The sequence below is a fragment of the Megascapheus bottae genome, chromosome 2 (genome assembly GCF_031878675.1).
Source record: "Megascapheus bottae isolate mThoBot1 chromosome 2, mThoBot2.hap1, whole genome shotgun sequence".
Lineage (NCBI taxonomy): Eukaryota > Metazoa > Chordata > Mammalia > Rodentia > Geomyidae > Megascapheus > Megascapheus bottae.
In genome coordinates, this window is record NC_143510.1 from 91,715,959 (window position 1) to 91,735,610 (window position 19,652).

General features: G+C 43.2%; 1 protein-coding gene across 5 annotated transcripts in view; it reads left to right on the plus strand.

Annotated features, from left to right (window-relative positions):
* Xpnpep3 (X-prolyl aminopeptidase 3) overlaps window positions 1-13,760 on the plus strand; it is a 35,724-nt gene extending 21,964 nt beyond the window's left edge. For all 5 annotated transcript variants that reach the window (XM_090328785.1, XM_090328787.1, XM_090328786.1 and 2 more), the window contains 5 exons: window positions 781-894; window positions 3,368-3,453; window positions 6,470-6,647; window positions 9,666-9,786; window positions 12,803-13,760. In XM_090328785.1, coding sequence (XP_090184911.1) covers window positions 781-894; window positions 3,368-3,453; window positions 6,470-6,647; window positions 9,666-9,786; window positions 12,803-12,969 — 666 coding nt within the window. In that variant the 3' untranslated portion in view covers window positions 12,970-13,760. The remainder of the gene's footprint in view (window positions 1-780; window positions 895-3,367; window positions 3,454-6,469; window positions 6,648-9,665; window positions 9,787-12,802) is intronic.
* The last annotated feature ends 5,892 nt before the right edge of the window (window positions 13,761-19,652 follow it).

Below are 19,652 nucleotides of genomic sequence, written 5' to 3' on the forward strand. Positions count from 1 at the left end.
AATGAGACTTTTATCTCTAGTTAACGACCTGAAAATTGAAAGTGGCTCTGTGGCACAGAATGCCAGCCCTGAGTGAAAAAGCTCAGGGACAATGCCTATCAAGCCCCACAACCAATAGAAAGTAACAGTAATGATAATAATAACAACAAAAAAGGAATAACAGAGTAGCTCAAGTAGTAGAGTGCCTACTTAGCAAGTATGAGGCCCTCCCTGAGTACAAACCCAATTTCCACACACCCTTCCCCACAAAAATAAAAAACATGTGAGCCATGTTTAGCTTCAACAATAAATTTAGAGAACTCAGAAGAAAAAGAGTTTAATGATAAGACTAACTGACAAGATTGGTGGCATTAGAAGAATATGTATAGAATAGATTATAGGAGGGCCAGGAGTTTGGCCTAGTGGTAGAGTTCTTGCCTAGCATGCACAAAGACCCAGGTTCAATTCCTTGGTACCACATATATAGAAAAAAGCCAGAAATGGTGCTGTGGCTCAAGTGGTAGAGCTCCAGCCTTAAGAAAGCCCAAGAACAGTGCTCAGGACCTGAGTTCAAGGCCTAGGACTGGCCAAAAAAAAAAAATAGATTATAGTATATAGGTGAATGTTGAGTAAAGTGGGATGAAGTTATAATAGCATGAAGAGTTTGGTAAATGTGATAACCAATTTTGTACTGATGACTTACAGTATGCTCTAGTGTTGGGAACAAGCCATGCAAGACAGTCTGGACTAAGGAGCCCCACAGAAATCCCAAATTTTCTCAGACTTTTTGTTGTTTTTCAGTTTGAATTTGAATGCCGGACTCGAGGCGCAGACATTCTAGCCTACCCACCTGTGGTTGCTGGTGGTAATCGCTCGAACACTTTGCACTACGTGAAAAATAATCAACTCATCAAGGTATACGAAATCCCCTGCTTAGGGGCTGGGTACATAGCTCAGTAGCAGAGTGCTTGCCTACCATGCATGAAGCCCAAGGTTTGATTCCTCAGTACCACATACACAGAAAAGGCTGGAAGTAAAGTTGTGGCTCAAGTGGTAGAGCTCTAGCCTTGAGGAATGCCCAAGAACAGTGCTCAGGCCCTGAGTTCAGTCCCCAGGACTGGCAAAAACACAAACAATAACAAAAAAAAAGTGATAGCCTTAAGCAAAAGAAGCTCAGCAACAGTACACAGGCTCTGAATTCAAGCCCCAGGACTGGAAAAAAAATAATAACGATGATAAGCCGGGCACAGTGGCTCACACTTGTGATCCTAGCTACTCAGGAGGTTGAGATCTAAGGATCACTGTTCAAAGCCATCCATGGCGCTAAAGACCCTGAGACTCTTATCTCTAATTAATGACTAGAAAAGAGGAAGTGGGGCTTGTGGCTCAAGGGGTAGAGTGGTATCCTTGAGCTGAAGAGCTCACATTGTTAGTGACTTTAGTGGTTAATTGGAGATAAGAATCTCTTGAACTTTCCTGCCATAGCTGTGTAAGCCTCAAGCAGAAAAGCTCAGGGACAATACCTAGGGCCTGAGTTCAAGCCCTGGGACTGGTGTGCACATGCATACACACACATACACTCAAAACTCATAATACTGAAGAATATCTAAAAACCTAAAGGTAGATTGAACATCTGAGTCCTGGATGATACCAATAAACTAATAGTTGCAGAGGTTTTAACAAAAACAAAACAAACAACAAAAATAAACCTAAAGTTAGGAGCTAGAGTTTGACCAAGTGGTAGAGTGCTTGCCTAGCATGCACAAAGCCATGGGTTTGATTCCTCAATACCACATACGTAGGAAAAGCCAGAAGTGGCGCTGTGGCTCAAGTGGTAGAGCTCTAGCCTTGAGTAAGCCCAAGGACAGTGCCCTGAGTTCAAGCTCCAGGAATGGCAAAAAAAAAAAAAAAAAAACTAAAGGTATTGGTTTCCTTTCTCCAACACCTTTCTCTCTAGGGCTTAATCCTATTTCTTTTAGTAAACATTACTATTGCTTTAGAGACCTGAAGGATTACAGTTCAAAGACAGTCTGGGCCGTTAAGTCTGGAGACCCTCTCTCTAATTAGCCAGCAATATGCTAAACTGCAGGTATGACTGAAGTAGTAGAGTACCATCCATGAGGAAGAAAACCAAGTAAATGTATGAAGCCATGAGTTCAAGCCCCAGTAGCAACACTAAATACATATACACAAACATACATATGATACAAACTTATATAGGATTTTATAAATAAGTAATAGTAATGCATAAAGTTTGCTAATTTTTACATCTAGTAATTCAAGTTCAAGCATTCTAGTTCCAGAGTCTATGCTCATACTTCACCCCTTTCATTAAGCCAGTATGGATTCACTTGAAATATTTAGATGATATGTTTTTGTGAGAAAGAACCAGGGACTGGTCTTCTTTAAATTAGGCTGTGTGGGATGGCTCAGCACCTATCGTTGCAACTACTTGAAAAAATCGGGATTGTAGTTTGAGACGAGCCCAGAAAAAATGCAAAAAAAAAAAAAACATCTTTATCTCAACCAGTAAGCAGGTGTACATCTTTGATTAGTCTAGCTACTCAGGAGACCAAGTTGAGGAGGCAAGTTTTCTTAAGAGACATGACCATAGCCGGATGGCAGTAGCTCATGCAAAGAAAAGGCAAGATCTTACCTCAAAAACAAAAAAAAGTCTAGGGGTATGGCTCAAGTGGTAGCAAATGCAGGGCTCTGAGTTCAAACTCTTTTTTTTTTTTTTTTTTTTGGCCCCTTTCTCTTTCTGGCCCCGCTCGCTCCGGCCCTGCTCGCTCCGGCCCGGCTAGGCCCCCTTTCTAGCTCAGGCCTCGGGCCCTGCTCGCTCCTGGCCCCGCTCGCTCCAGCCCGGGTCGCTCCCGCACGCTCCTGGCCCCGCTCGCTCCGGCCCTGGCTTGCTCTGGCCCCGCTCGCTCCGGCCCGGCCAGCTCTCGCTTGCTCGTGACTCTGCTCGCTCTGGCCCCTTCTCGCTCTGGCCCCGCTCGCTCCCGCACGCTCCGGCCCCGCTCGCTCCGGCCACCACTCGGTTGGGCTTTGTTCACTTCAGCTCAGCTCGCTTCTTTCGCTCTCTGTCGCCGCTTCTTTCGCTCTCTGTCGCCGTCTCAGTCTTGTCTCTGCCACTTTTCCGGTTTGGTTGTGTCTCGTCTCTGCCACTTCCGGCTTGGTTGTGTATGTGGGATACCGAGGAATCGAACCCGGGTCTTTGTGCATGCTAGTCAAGCACTTTAACCGCTAGGCCAAACTCCCAGGCCCTGAGTTCAAATTCTTAATACTGGATTAACTAGAACTTTTGCAAGCAAAATCATGTATTAGACCAGAAGAAACAACTTAGACTGGTGAGATCACCAACTTCCCCTTTCTTACTTTTCTCCAGGATGGTGAAATGGTACTTCTGGATGGTGGTTGTGAGTCTTCCTGCTATGTAAGTGACATCACACGCACCTGGCCTGTGAATGGCAGGTAGGACTTCTACTGCAGATTAACACTCATGCTCATGTTTCTAGGTTGGTGTTAAGAATATAGACACATACGGAGTAAATAGCTAAAAACATTTGGGTTCCTATAAGAGCCAAGAGAGGGTTAACCCTCTCTGCAAAGATGGTATATGAAACTGTTTATCATAAAGCTGTTAGGCACCTAGAAATACTGTGGACACTCCACCACATTTTTTAAGCAACTGTGAAGTAATTTTTGTTGTTTCTGGTTTTTTCTTAGGATTACCAAGGTAATATTTAGAGAATGGTAGAATTTCTTGGTTGAGCCAGGCACAGTGACTGATGCCTGTTATCAAATTTCTCAGGAGGCTGAGATCTAAGGAGCAAAATTTGAAGCCAATACTGGACAGGAAAATCTCTGAGACTTTCATCTCCACTAAACTACCCCTAAAAAAGCCAGAAATGGAGCTGTGGCTCAAGTGGTAGAATGCTAGCCTGGAGTAAAAGAAGCTCAGGGACAGTGTCCAGTCCCTGAGTTCAAGCCCCAGGACTGGCAATTATAATAGTAATTATCACTAACTTGTCATCCTAGCTACAGAGAAGACTGACTTTCCGGGTAAAGTATGCAAAGCATCTCCTGCACACGCACAGTGGCTCACGACTATAATCCTAGCTACTTGGGAGGCTGAAATCTGAGGATCAAGGTTCAAAGCCAGCCCAGGCACAAAAGAACCTCAGACTCTTATCTTCAATTAACCTCTAAAAAAATGGGGAAGTAGAGCTTGACTCTAGGGTAGGGCAGTAGCCTTGAGCTGTAGAGCTCAAGGACAACGGCCAGGCCCAGGGGTAGGGTGGTGGCCTTGAGGTGAAGGGCTCAGGGATACTGCCAAGGCCAAGTTCAAGCCCTATGACTCAAAAAAAAAAAAAAAAAAAAACCCAGGCCGGGAGTTTGGCCTAGTGGTAGAGTGCTTACCTGGCATACACGAAGACCCATGTTTGATTCCTTGGTATCACCTACAGAGCAAAAAGCCAGAAGTGGCGCTGTGGCTCAAGTGGTAGAGCCCTAGCCTTGAAAAAGTCCAGGGACAGTACTCATGCCCTGAGCCCAAGCCCAGGACTGGCAGAAAATAAAAATAAAACAAAAAAACACAAAACTATCTATATTAATATTATATATTATGTATTATATATTCTATCTGTATATATATGCAAATATACATTACAGCTATGTTCTATCATGCCAGCTTTTTATTTATATTGTTATATAATGATTATTTTGTTAGAGGACATTTAACATCTGTCTAAAATTTTCAAATTAGGAGCCAAAAGTTTGGCCTAGTGGTAGAGTACTTTACTAGCGTACACGAAGACCCAGGTTTGATTCCTCAGTACCACATACATAGATATAACCAGAAGTGGTACTGTGATTCAAGTAGTAGAGCTCTAGACTTGAGAAAGCCCAAAGACAGTGCTCAGGCCCTGAGTTCAAGGCCCCAGGACTAGCAAAAAAAAATTAAAATTAAAAATTTCAAATTATAAGTTAGGTACATCTCAAGCCTATAATCCCAGCTATTTAGGCAGCCGAGATCTGAGGATCAGTTCAAAGCCAGCCTGGGCAAGAAAGACTGTGAAACTCACCTCCAGTAAACTAAGAAAAAGCTAGTAGTAGTGTTGTGGCTCAAGTGATAGAGCACCAACTTTGATCACAAAGAAGCTCAGGGACAGTGTCCAGGCTCTGAGTTAAAAGAAAACCTTTCCAACTTATAAATCATGGCCAGGCATTGGTGGTGCATGCTTATAAGTCTACTGAGACAAGAGACTGAGATCTGAGTTCATGGTTTGAAGCTAGCCTGGGCAAGAAACTATATGAGACTCATGGTGCTAGTGGTAGTAGTGGTGGTCATGGTCATGGGGTTTGAACGCTTGAGCGCTCTCCCTAAGCTCTTTAACTCAAGACTAGCGCTCTATCTCTTTCAAAAACATTACTTTTTCCAGTTTTCTCATGGCTATTTGGAGATAAGAGTCTCACCCAGCTCAATGGTGAATATTTTTGTACATTAAATTTTTTTTAATTTTAAGCTGGGTGCTACAGGCCCAATACTTATAATCCTAGCTACTCAGGAGGCTGAAATTTGAGGATCATGGTTTGAAGCCAGTCCAGGCAAGAAAAACTGTAAGGAAAAAAAAAATCCATCTAAGAGCCACAGCACCATTTCAAAAGATAACAAAATCAGATTTGGTCATTATCCTTGAAACCTTTGATTCAATCAGCTGTACTAATTTATATTCCCATCAACATCATTTTAAAACACATGTCATAAATAACTCTTTCCTTATTTTCCCCCATAATTACAAAAGAAACCGATATCCTTGTAAGTTCACCCACAAAGTACTAGTACATTGCTAGTGCCAAATTATTGACTGGTTTATTCCCTTGACATCTGTTTCACCTATCAACATATGTTCCATTTTCCATGGTAGTTTGTCCAAGAAAAGATCAGAGTTCTTTAATCAGGGTGAGCCGAGGGGCATCTGCTGGCATCACCTCATAAGCACTGTCTGAGCCTTGGAAGGCGGGACCATAGCTGCTGCTCTAGCTTAAAGGAGTGCTGACCTTCCAATTTGGCATCTAGGCCATGAATCAAGAGTCCAGTTGGTTACCATGTATGAGTACTTAATGAATATTAAAATGGCAACAGTGCTCCATTGTCATCAGCCTGTTTTTTGTTTTTTTGGTCAGTTGTGGGACTTGAACTCTGGCCCTGGGCATTGTGCTTGAGCTCTTCAGCTCAAGGCTACCACCCTACCCCTTGAGCCACAGCGCCACTTCCACTTTTCTAGTGGTTATTTGGAGATGACAGTCTCACGGTCTTTAGTGCCTGGGCTGGCTTTGAACTGTGATCCTCAGATCTCAGCCCTCTGAGTAGCCAGGATTACGATTATGAGCCACCTCACCAGGCTCAGCTTGTAATTGTTTTAATCACACAAACTTATAATATGGGATTATTCTGAAATCAAATGTTTTGTTTTCTTGTCCTCAGATTTACGTCACCTCAGGCAGAACTCTATGAAGCTGTTCTAGAGATCCAGCAAGGCTGTCTTAGTCTCTGCGTGCCTGGGACAAGCTTGGAGAACATCAACAGCGTGATGCTGACATTGATGGGTCAGAAACTAAGAGAGCTGGGCATTGTGAAGAACAGTAAGGAAAATGCTTTCAAGGTGCTTTACTTTCCTTGAACACAGTTCTCAAGAACACCTTAGTATACTACTTTGTTTTTACAATGTATAACAAACCTACTTAGATTTTTTTTTCTTTTTTTTTATTGTAATTAGTAAAAGGGTTACATGATATTTGCCAGATAGAAGGTGCATTAATTCACATACATTGATACCCTTTCACATGTCTTGGTACCCATTTCCCTCCCCTCCCCCCCAAACCTATTTAGATTTAAAATAGTCTTCAGTTCTTTATGACAGATTTGGTTTAACGCGATTTATCACGAAGGGAGCAGTTACTTATTTTTTCCAGAAGATGGCAGCACATTCTGATTCTTACCTACAGCATAATCAGCTCCATATTCAGAAAACATGAAGTGAAGTTTGGTACAAACAGGATAGGGTACTAAGGACACAAAAAAGAAAGGTTAACAATCCTTATGTGATTCCAGAGATAACGCGAAGATGTGGTTATTGTTTTAGTAACAGTGCTTAGACTTTAACAGTATGATCAAAGATCAGTGAATTTTGTCTGCATTCTAAGTATAATGGTCAGAGGTTGTTGGCTCACACCAGTAATACTACTTGGAGCTAAGATCTGAGGATCTCTCAGATCTTGGAAAGGACAGACCATAAGACTTTTCCCCAGTCTTAGGGCTTAACTCTGGGTCTAAGTGCTATCCCTGAGCTCCACTTCTGGCTTTTTGTAGTGGAAATAAGAAGCTCACAGACTTACATGCCTGGCCTGGCCTTGAGCCATGATACTCAGATCTGAACCTCCTGCGTAGCTAAGGACTACAGAGTGAGCTACTGGCGCCTGGCTCCATAAGACTCATATCCAGTTTAACACCAGAAAGCTAGATGTGGATCTGTGGCTCAAGTGGTGGAGCACTATTTGAGCACAAAAGCAACCAGGCTCTGCACTCAAGCCCCTAAACTGGCACCAAAATAATAATCACAATAAAATGCCAAGCACTAGCCAGGCAGGGTTGCTCATGCCTGTAATCCTAGCTACTTAGGAGGATGAGACATAAGGATCATGGTTCAAAGCCAGCCTGGGCACTAAAGTCTATGAGCCTCTTATCCAATTGACCACCAGAAAAATTGGAAGTGGCGCTGCTCAGGGACAATGCCCAGGCCCAGAATTCAAGTTCCTCAACCAAAAAAAAAAAGCCAAACACTAGCCAGACAATCCATTCCTTCTACATTCAAGCTCAGTCTGCAAGGACTTACTAGCAATAGAAAAAAAGCTAAGGGCCAGGAATGTGGTAGAGTGCTTGCCTAGCATGCACAAAGCCCTGGGTTTGATTCCTTGGTACCACACACACATAGAAAGCCAGAAGTGGTGCTGTGGCTCAAGTGGTACAGCACCAGCCTTGAGAATGCCCAAGGACAGTGCTCAGGTCCTGAATTCAAGCCCCAGGACTGGCAAAAATAAATAAATAAAAGGCTAAAAATTCCCTGTTGCTTAAACCAAAAAAAAAAAAAAAATACTCTAACTGGTAGAAGCATTTTCTTTCTTTCTTTCTTTCTTTTTTTCTGCCAGTCCTGGGGACTGAACTCAGGGCCTGAGTACTGTTCTTGGACTTTCCTTAAGGCTACTGCTCTACCACTTGAGCCACAGCACCAGCACCACTTCTGGCTTTTCTTATGTATGTGGTACCGAAGAAGCGAACCTGGGTCTTCATGCCTACTAGGCAAGCACTCTTACCACCAGGTCAAACTCCTAGCCCTGACAAGTATTTGACCAATAATTTTCCTCATAATTTGCTGTGGAATACTTAGCAAGTCTTTAGAGTAGATGTCCTGAAATATATCTATGAATTTGTATATCTGTGTATGCTGGCTCTGAGCTTTTTTGCTCAAGGCTAGCACTGTATCACTTGAACCACAGCTTTACTTGCAACTTTTTTGGCAGTTAATTAGAGATAAGAGTCTCTGACTAGCCTGGCGCCAGTGGCTCACACTTGAATTCCTAGCTACTCAGGAAGCTGAGATCTGAGGATTGCACTTCAAAGCCATCCCCATGCAAGGAAGTCCATGAAACTCTTATCTCTAATTAACCAAAAAGTTGGGAATGGAATTATGGTTCAGTGATAGAGCAGTAGTCTTGAACTAGAGTTCAGGGACAGTGTTTAAGCCCCATAATGGAGAGAAAAAAGAAAAGAAAGTCTTAGACTTACCTGCTGGGGCTGGATCCTCAGATTGCCTTTCAAGTGGCCAGCATTACAGCATGAGCCAACAGTGCCCAGTGGGATGTGTGAAATAAAAGAGAACATAACCATTCTTCTTTTCCCAAGAAGAGATGTTCACTTGTCATAGTTATTGCTGTGATTAGTTTCCAAGGTCAGCATTTGTCTAGTACATTTAATAGTGAATGGAAATGCAGATTGCTTAGGATGGAGTAATTTCAGAATTAATAATTACAGAATTATATATAAGAGGTAAGATGGGCCAGAAGTTTGGCTGAGTGTTAGAGTGCTTGTCTAGCCTGTATGAAGACCCAGCTTCAATTCTTCGGTACCACACACATAGAAAAAGCTGGGATTAGGGGCCGGGAGTTTGGCCTAGTGGTAGAGTGCTTGCCTAGCATGCACGAAGACCCGGGTTCAATTCCTTGGTACCACATACATGGAAAAACAAAAAAAAGTGCTGGAAGTGGTGCTGAGGCTCAAGTGGTAGATCTCTAGCCTTGAGAAAAGTCCATGGACAGTGCTCAGGCCCTGAGCTCAAGTCCAGGACTGCAAAAAAAAAAAAAAAGAAGAAAAGAAAAGAAAAAGCTGGGAGTAGTGCTATGGCTCAAGTGGTAGAGCTCTAGGTTTGTGCTCAGGTGCTGAGTTCAAGCTAGGACTGGCAAAAAAAAAAAAAGAGGTAAGGGTTTATCCAGCTCAAGCATTAGTTGAACAAAAGTGGCAGGACTATGGTGGCAGGGGGGTGGGGGGAGATTAACACATTTCTCACTGAATGCGAAACTTTCCCTTAATACCTCCTTGTTCTAATAATACTGTATACTTCTTCCAGGTTGCTCGAAAATACTGCCCTCACCATGTTGGCCATTACCTTGGGATGGATGTACATGACACTCCCAGTATGCCCCGCTCACTTCCCCTGAAACCTGGGATGGTGATCACAGTGGAGCCAGGTAAGGAGAGGGCTAAGCAGACCTGACCTGGTGCAGGGAATACTGGAAAGCAGACATCCACTATTAGCCAGAACCAACGTAATTCAATTAAACAAGCACAAGAAAAGTCTCTTCAGTGTTAGAAGATAACTTTGTTTTGGATTTAACATCAGACCGTTTGTTTTTATTGACTCCTCCAATAAACAACAGAGGATGAATACTTTCTATTAAGTAGTTATTAAACAGTAAGTCTTTTTAAATCCTGCCTTTGCCAAGACCCATTTGTGTTAGTTTCCCGATTAGTAGTAGCAGGTTTCCGCAGCTTCCAGAGGCCAGTAAATGTAGACAAGAGGCAATCAAAACTGCATGTTCAGGGGACGGGAGTTTGGCCTAGTGGTAGAGTGCTTGCCTAGTATGCACGAAGACCCAGGTTTGATTCCTCGGCACCACATACATAGAAAAAAAAAAGCCAGAAATGGTGCTGAAGCTCAAGTGGTAGAGCTCTAGCCTTGCGAAAGTCCAAGGACAGTGCTCAGGCCCTGAGCTCAAGCCCAGGACTGGCACACAAAAAAAAAAAAAAACTGCATGTTCAGTTGCAACACCACTGCCAACCTCAAGGAGATTACCCATCATGGTGCCTTTTTTTTTTTTTCTTGAGATAGGGAGTTCCTTGTGTAGCCAGGCTGCCCATGAAACTTCCAGCCTCCTGCTCAGCCTCCTGAGTGCTGAGATTATAGCTACACACCACCACACCCATCGCTACCAAGTCCTTTCTCAGAAACATCAGAAACAACGGCTCATTGAATAAAAACTAGCTTTGGGAAAGAATGGCAAACCCATTTGGTAGCCACAGTGAGCTGCAAAGATAGATGCCATAGGAGTTGGGGTTTTTTGTTTGTTTTTTTTGGGGGGGTGGGGTTTTTTGTTGTTGTTTTGTTGACAATCCTGGAGCTTGAACTCAGAGCCTGAGCACTGCCTAGGCAAACTTTTTGCTCAAGGTTACTGCTCTGCCACCTGAACCACAGGACCACTTATAGCTTTTTTTCTGTGTATTTGGTACTGAGGAATCGAACCCAGGGCTTCGTGCATGCTAGGCAAGCACTCTGCCACTACGCCACACTCCTGGTCCTGATTTCTTTCTTGCCAGCCCTGGAACTTGAACTCAGGGCCTGGACAGTGTCCTTGGACACGTTTTGCTCAAGCCACAGCTCCATGTCCGGCTTTTTCTCTGTATGTGGTTCCAGGGAATCAAACCCAGGACTTCATTTATGCTAGGTGAGCCCACTACCATTAGGCCACATTCCTGGTCCTCTGGCCCCAATTTTTAAAAACTAATGTTGGGACGGGGCACAGGTGGCTTAAGCCTGTAATCCTAACTACTCAGGAGACTGAGATCTGAAGATCAAGCACTAGCCTTGAGCCGAAGAAGCTTAGGCACAATGGGCAGGCTCAGAGTTCAAGCCCTACAACCAACAACAAAAAAGAAGCTAATGTTGGGGTTGGAGCTATAGCTCAGTGGAAGAGCACTTGCCTGGCAAGGCCCTGAGTTGGTATTCAGTTGTGGGGGGTGGAATAAAAACCTAAAGTTGAGCTGGGCACTCATGCCTCTAATCTTAGCTACTCAGGAGGCTGAGATCTGAGGATCACAGTTCAAAGCCAGCCTAGGCACTAAATTCCATGAGACTCTTATCTCCAATTATCCAGGAGAAAACTGGAAGTGGCATTGTGGCTCAAGGGGTAGGGTGGTAGCCTTGAGCTAAAGAGCTCAGGGACAATGTCCAGTCCCAGAGTTCAAGCCCCAGGATGGGATTTAAAAAAAAAAAAAAAAAAACTGATGTTTTCATCTTCAAAAGTATATCTCAGCTTTAGATTTGAAAAGCCCTTGGTAGAGTACTAGCCTTGAGAAAGCCCAAGGGCAATACTCAGGCCCTGAATTCAAGCCCCAGGACTAAGGAGGAAAAAAAAAAAAAAGAATTAGTTTATCAGGTTTTTTGTTATGTTGTTTTGTCAATCTTTGGACTTGAACTCTGGGCCTGGGTACTTACTGTCCCTGAGCTCTTCAGCTCAAGACTACTGCCCTACCCATGGAGCCACTATTGGTTTTCTAGTGGTTAATTGGAGGTAAGAGTCTCGAGGACTTTAGTGCCCCGTCTGGCTTTGAACTGTGATCCTCAGGTCTCAGTCTCCTGAGTAGCTAGGATTATATACATGAACCACCTCACCCAGCACTCATCAGGTATTTTATTGAGGACTTTTACACCGATGTTTTATGCAAAGATTGTTCTGTAGCCAGTTTTTTTTTTCCCATTTGCGAGCAGAACTTGAACTCAATACCTGATGCTTTTGCTCCTTGGCTGGTGCTGCACCAACAACTCTACATATTTGATTTTTGACCAGTCAAGACTATAATAAGTCTACCAAGAAGTCAGGCTTATTGTGACTTGCTTCCCTGCACAGACATAGCTATAAATTCAGTAACTTTAGTAGCAGCTTGAACACTAGAATATGTTAATCATTATTAATGGTATGTGTTGTTGCATGGAGCCAGTAGTTTAATATATTAAATGACTATAATAGTATTAATTATATTAATCATAGCCAACTTTATTGACCATTATGTATCAGGCTTTGTTAGAAGTCTGTCATTTGGGCCAGGTACCAGTGGTTCACAGCTGCAGTCCTAGTTACTCAGGAGAATAAGATCTGAGGATTGTACTTCAAAGCCAGTTTCAGGCAAGGAAGTCCATGAGACTCTTATCTGTAGTTCGGAATGGGTCAAAATGGTAGAGCACTAGCATTGAGCTGAAAAGCATAGGTACAGCACCCGGGCCCAGAGTTCAAGCCCCACAACAGACCAAAAAAATAAGAAGAGAAAGAAGAAGCACATTGTTTAAACCTAGCAATTCTGTCAGATAGACATATTGAGGACCCAATTCGCAGGTAAAGGAATTATGACGTGGAGAGGTTAACATGCGTCAGATCCCCAGCCACATCATGTGTACTGTCACTGCTAATCCACCCTCTCTTCTCTGCTTAGGTATTTATATTCCAGAGGATGACAGAGATGCACCAGAGAAGTTTCGGGGGCTTGGTGTACGAATTGAAGATGATGTAGTGGTGACAGAGGACTCACCTCTTATCCTTTCTGCAGATTGTCCCAAAGAGATTAGTGACATTGAACAGCTCTTCAGCAGATCCTCTTGACTCCCACAGCAGCCTGAAAACATCTCAGGTTCAAGAGAGGTGTCCTGCCCCCCTGCATGTGCGTTGAATTGCTGTGTGTGTCTACACGTGCTCCCCTGTTGGAAGGCAGCAGCAAATTAGCAGATAGAAATCTGAGAAAGCAAATTTTATAGAATTAATGATCTGAGTTTAATTTTTAAGCAGAAAATAAGGTCTTGGTTTCATTTGTCCGTGCATTCCAACTAACACTTTAAACATGGAAAGTTCTCTTTAGATTCTTTTTTTTTTTGTATTTAATATCACTTTTCTAAAATCTGCTTCGTACCATGTTTGTTTAATGCCTATTTTGTAATTAATCACCAGGGTCTCTGCTATGCTGAAAGCTATCTGTCAGTGGATTTTCCTTTATATACCTTCCTTAACTTCTGCTTGCCTCTATAAGATTCTACATATCTAGCAGAACCACTTAGTCATCTAGAAAGCTGAAATCACTCAGTCTTTTTATTCAGCCACAGTCCAAATCACAGTAACATTAGCTAGCCAGCAGAGTTAAGCATTTCTTTTTCTTTCTTTTTTTTTTTTTTTTGGTGGGTCATGGAGCTTAATCTCGGCTTGAGTGCTGTCCCTGAGCTCTTCAGCTCAAGGCTACCACGTTACCCTTGAGCCAAGCCCCACTTCCTGTATTCTAGAGGTTAATTGGAGAGAAGAGTCTCAGGTCCTTTTGTGCCCAGGCTGGCTTTGAACCTTGATCCTCAGATCTCAGCCTCCGGAGTAGCTAGGATTACAGTCATAAGCACCACACCACCTGAGCATTTTTTGGGGGGAGGGGGGTCATGGGGCTTGAACTCTGGGCTTGAGTGCTTTCACTAAGCTCTTCCACTCAAGGCTACCCCCTTCCCCTGAGCCACAGCCCCACTCTTCCCCTTTTCTAATGATTAATTGGAGATATGTATCTCACAGACTTTAGTGCCAGAGCTGGTTTTGAACCTTGACCCTCAGATCTCAGCCTCCTGAGTAGCTAGGATTATATGCGTGAGCCTCTGAGCCCAGCTAGAATTGAGCATTTCTTGCCATTGGTGGACCTAGAAATATTAAGATTCTTCATAAGGAAGAAATGAAAGATTTTTATCTACTGTAAGTCTAGACCTCTAGTCATGTTCTCTTTGGTTTAAAGATAATGCCTGTCCAAGATACCCATGCTTCCTTCATGGTTTTGTTAATTGTTTGGCTTGCGGGGAAGGAGTGTTATCTGTTTTCATTTGGTTTTGGTTTTTGCAGTGGTAGAACTCTGGGCCTTCATCACCATTGAGCTAGATTCAAGGAGTGTTATCTGTTTTCATTTGGTTTTGGTTTTTGCAGTGGTAGAACTCTGGGCCTTCATCACCATTGAGCTAGATTCACAGCCCTTGAATTTTTTTGAGAGTCTTGCTATGTGGCTCAGGCTAGCTTTGAACTCTCTGTCTCCCAGGCTAGCTTCAAACTCATTCCTCCTGCCTCTACTTCCCAAATGCTGAGGTTACTATGTTGATGTTTGACTTTCTTCTTCCTACTTTTCTTCTGTTGTTTGAGACACAGTCTTGCTATGTTGCCCAGGCTAGTCTTGAACTCATGAGTTAAATTGATCCTCCCACCTGACCAACTGGAACTACAGGTGTTTATTTCCATGCCAGGTTCCTCCAGAGGTTCTTTAATGCGCTGACACTTGCAGATCATCCTTGAAGTTGGCAGATCTTCTGTTTACCTTGTTATAGAGCATAGCAGTAGTAAGTGGGGCTATGGCTCCATGGGTGGGGAGGTAGCCTTGAGCTGAAGAGCTCAGGGACAATGCCCAGGCCCAGAGTTCAAGCCCTATGACTGGGGGGGGAGGGGAGGGGGACACTAGAACAGAGAAGTAACGCTCTATTTTCAGAGAAAAAAAAAGCCATTATTCTGTGATTTATTTACTTGTTTTAATTGTGTGCCAGTGCTGAGGCACAGCTCAAAGCTCACACGCTCATTGGTGATGTACCACTTGAGCCACACCTCCATTTCTCTTGAATTTGTCTGTTCAGCTAGATTCAAAATATACTCCTCAGATCTCAGCCTCTTAAGTAGTTAGGATTAGAGGCCTAAGCCACCAGCCCCAACTCTGTGACTTCCCAACAACCTATGAACATCGTACCCTTTCTCTGACGTTAGCTCTGGAAGGGCAGAGGTAGTCATATTTCTGTAAGCACTGCATCGGGGGAAGTATGTAAAGCTTAATTTGCATGGCCGGCAGCTAGATTACAGTAGTTTATTCAGAAGCTTTTATGTGGGGAGAATCCATAAGATCAATGTGTTTTACCTCCGTTCAAATTGAATGTGGAACCAAGGTGCACAAAAATGCTGATTGTTTAACAGTAAATAAGTTAGAAGGTTTTGGTAGGGTTTTCCCCATATTTGTGTTAGAGAAGCACAAACTAGAAGATAAGAAATCTCTACAGGGACAGGAGTCTCAGAAAACCTACAGTACAGGTCTGAAAGCAAGCAAGAAACAAAGATAATGTTAAAACGAGGGATGTAGCAACCTGTCTTCTCATACTAAGGGGACTGGCTTTACTGACTTTATTTAAGGGCTGCAGGAATAGAGCCTTCCTGGCTCTACTCCTCTGTCTACCCTGCATGTCTCTGCAATTCTCAGTTCTGTGGTACTTTCTTTTCGTTTTTCTTTTTTTCTTTTTTCTTTTTTTTTTTTTATGCAGGGGGAGGCAGTGGTCATGGGGCTTGAACTCTTCTCCTAGGTGTTGTCCCTGAGCTCTTCAGCTTAAGGCTACTTACTGCGCTAACCTTTGAGCCACAGCATCACTTCGGGTTTCCTGATGGTTAATTGGGGATTGAGAGTCTCAGGGACTTTACTGTCTGGGCTGGCTTAGAGCCTTGATCCTCAGATCTCAGCCTTCTGAGTAGTTAGAATTACAGGCGTGAGCCATTGTAACCGGCTATGTGCTACTTTCTAAAAGAAGACAAATTGGGGACTGGGGGGTTATAGCCCAGTGACACAGTGCTTACCTAGCAGGTACAATGCTCCAGATTCAATCCTTAGTACCATTTAAAAAGAAAAGGATAGGGCCAGGAGTTTGGCCTAGTGGTAGAGTGCTTGCCTAGCATGCACGAAGACCCAGGTTCAATTCCTCAGTACCCCACATACATAGCAAAAAAACGGAAGTGGTGCTGAGACTCAAGTGGTAGAGTGCTAGCCTTGAGAAAGTCCAAGGACAGTGCTCAGGCCCTGAGCTCAAGCCCAGGACTGGGAAAAAAAAAAAAGGAAAGAAAGAAAAGGATAGATAAATAATCCACAACCCTGCTCTCACTTCCTGGTCTGTGTGCCTCAGTGATCCTACAGCATTGGTTTCCTTTGTTCTATTTTAGTCCTAGAATAAGGACTCTCCTTTTCTTCCTAGAAGTCATCTTCTGTTGTCATCAACTTTCTAGCTAAACACCTAGATTGCCATTACATACAGCAGTATACCAAGACATGAAACAGGTTTCTGGATAGTTCCAGTCAAATTAGAATGGCTGTGATATAATTCTGGTCATTTTAGTCCAGGGGCCAGTTTGTTGTCCTTTCAGTAGCTGATTAGCTAAGCATTTGAGCCAGATTATTAGAACCATCTAGATGACATTAGTATTTCACAGCTGCCTGATAAATGCAGAATTTGGTTGTTTTTATTACGACAGGTAGTCCAGGCTTGCCTTAGGATTCTAAGATCTGGGATTGAATGAAGGAAGCTTATCTGTCTTGCCTGTGTCATGTACCCTTATGTATTTATTTCATAAATTGCTATTTCCCTTCCATTCAGGAAACTGAGAATGTGTTTTTTAGTGAACACAATAGTAAGAATTTACCCCTTCTTGTAGTTTTATTCTTCCAGTTAGGATGGTGCTATAAAATACTCTGTGGATAGCTGGGCATGGTGAGTGGTGCACATCTATAATCCCAGCACTCACAGACAGGCAAGAGGATCTTGTAAGCCAGCCAGAGCTTACACAGCAAGACTGTCTCAGCAAAACAAAAAGAATCTCTTTACAGATCATTTGTAGGTAGACCCGTCCTCGCTGCTGTCCTTCCTCCTTCCTTCTTCTCCCCTTTCTGCTTTCTCTTGTCTTCCCCCCCCCAAGGAAATGGGACAGGTGTTTCCCCTCTCCTGTGTTACCAGATCTCAAGTAAAGCCCAGTGCTCTAGTCCATGCCAGGTTCATATGATAGATGATAGTGTAACTTTGTGTGAGAAATGAAGTAAGAGCCATGGTGGGGGCACCAGAAAGAGCCCTGTATGTGAGAAGTTTTTACAGTGTGGTCGCCCCTCTATCCAGACTAGGACTGGAACTCAGTATCTAACACTTTCACTTACTGGCTGGTGCTCTACCATCCTGAGCCATGCTTTTTTTTTTTGTTTCCTTAAAGATCCAGAGCCACAACTTCTGCAGGTAGGATAAGTTTTAAGCCTGGGCAAATGTGCTGCAAACTGCAGTGGTCTTTAATGTTCCTGGAGGAATGAGAAGTGGACTACATCTCTCACACTACAGAACACCACAGACACAGGGTTTCTGCTTGTTCTTGTCTTTTCCTTATGTATCTCTGAGGAATGTTACATGAACATCAGTATTGTTTGGGTCAAGGGTCTCCACTGAACTCAAGGCCCTTCTATGCATGATCCCCCAAAATCTTAGGAAGTTGCAGTTTTTATTATTATTTCTTGATGCTTTGTATACTTTCTGTGCAATTATGTAAGTTCAATTTGGACAAAATGCTGTTACTTTTTAGGGCCCTAGTCACTGAAAATAGATACCATTCCCCAATAAGGGAAAAACATTTGTTACTGTTATTTTTTAAATATATTATAAATTGGTGTTAATACTTGTGTGTGTGTTCTTTTCAAATCTATAAGCTTTAAATGTGAACTTTTTTTTTTTTTTTTTTTTTTTTTGCCAGTCCTGGGCTTGAGCTCAGGGCCTGAGCACTGTCCTTGGACTTTCTCAAGGCTAGCACTCTACCACTTGAGCCTCAGCGCCACTTCTGGCTTTTTTTCTATATGTGGTACCGAGGAATCGAACCCGGGTCTTCATGCATGCTAGGCAAGCACTTTAACCACTAGGCCAAACTCCCGGCCCCTAAATGTGAACATTTTTACAAAAAAAATTTTACAAAGTATTCATTAACTAGTGTCACAACATAATGATAGTAAACTAGAAGTGAGCTTACCAGTTGAGAATGGCTTTGATCCATACTACTGAAAGATGGGTTTTTCTCAGGATTGAATCATAGAACTGGATGCCAGTGGCATCATGCTTGTGAATAAATAAGGCCTGTACACTGCCTCTTGTTTTTTTTTTCCACCCAAAGCTGGTATTGTATGATTGAGGCATATCTTCACTTCTGAGTTTTTGGTGGTTATTTGGAGTCTCTGCACAGACTGGCTTTCAACTATGATCCTTACTTATTTTTTTATTTTTTGTTCTATCATGGGGCCTGAACTCTGGGGCTTGGGCGCTGTCCTACTGTCCCTAAGCTCTTCAGCTTGAGCCACAGTGTCGCTTCATGTTTTCTGGTGATTAATTGGAGATGAGTCTCATGGACTTTCCCTCGAGCTGGCTTTGAACTACCATCCTCACATCTCAGCCTCCTCAGTAGCTAGGAATGCAGGAGTGAGCCATCAGCATCCAGCTTTACAACCAGCCTCTTTACAGACTTGAGCCCCTTATCTGAAGAGCTCAGGGACGGCGCTCAGGCCCAGAGTTCAAGCTCCAGGAAGGAACAAAAACAGAAAAACTGGGGCCAGGAATGTGGCCTAGTGGTAGAGTGCTTCCCTAGCTATCATGAAGCTCTGCGTTCCATTCTCAGTACCACATACATAGGGAAAGCAGGAAATGCACGATGGCTCAAGTGTTAGAACACTAGCCTTCAGAAAGCTCAAGGACAGGACCCAGGCCCTGTGTTCAAGCCCCAGGAATGGCAGGGGGAGCAAAAAAAAAAAAAAAAAAAAAAGATTGGAATACATTGTGTATATGAGAATGTTACCAAATAATCCCTATAAGTAATGAATGATAATAAAGTTTAGAACAATCGTTAAATTTTCAGTAATTTTACATTCTGGCTGTTAGGGCTGTAAATCAGGACTCTATAGTTTTGCAGCGTTTATCTGCATACCACTGTACCCACTTCTCACTGGCTTGTCCTTCAATCCTGAAACCATTTCCTCTCAAAGAACTTCCTTTGCACCCCTAGACAAGGCTCCGTCTGCTTCAGAAACCCTGTACTTCCCCTCTCCTAAAATTCATTTGAATGATGATTGGTCATTATTTATTTGCCAGCCCTGGGCCTTGAACTCCGGGCCTGGGCACTGTCCTTGGGCTTTCTCAAGACTAGAGCCCTACTATTTGAACCACAGCACCACTTACAGTTTTTTCTGAGTATGTGACACCAAGAAATCGAACCCGGGTCTGCGTGCATACTAGGCAAGCACTCTTACTACTAGGCCTGGCTCCTGGCCCCTGATTGGCCATTATCTATCTACTATTGACAAAGTCAAAGGACCCCTGTACCTAATATTTAAAATATGATACCCTGACAGGAACAGCCAGTCAGGGAAGGAAATTCCTTAAGACTTCTTTCCACTTCAGTAGCAAAAAGCTAAAATTGGAGCTATGGCTCAGGTGGTAGAGCACTACTAGCCTCAGATAAAA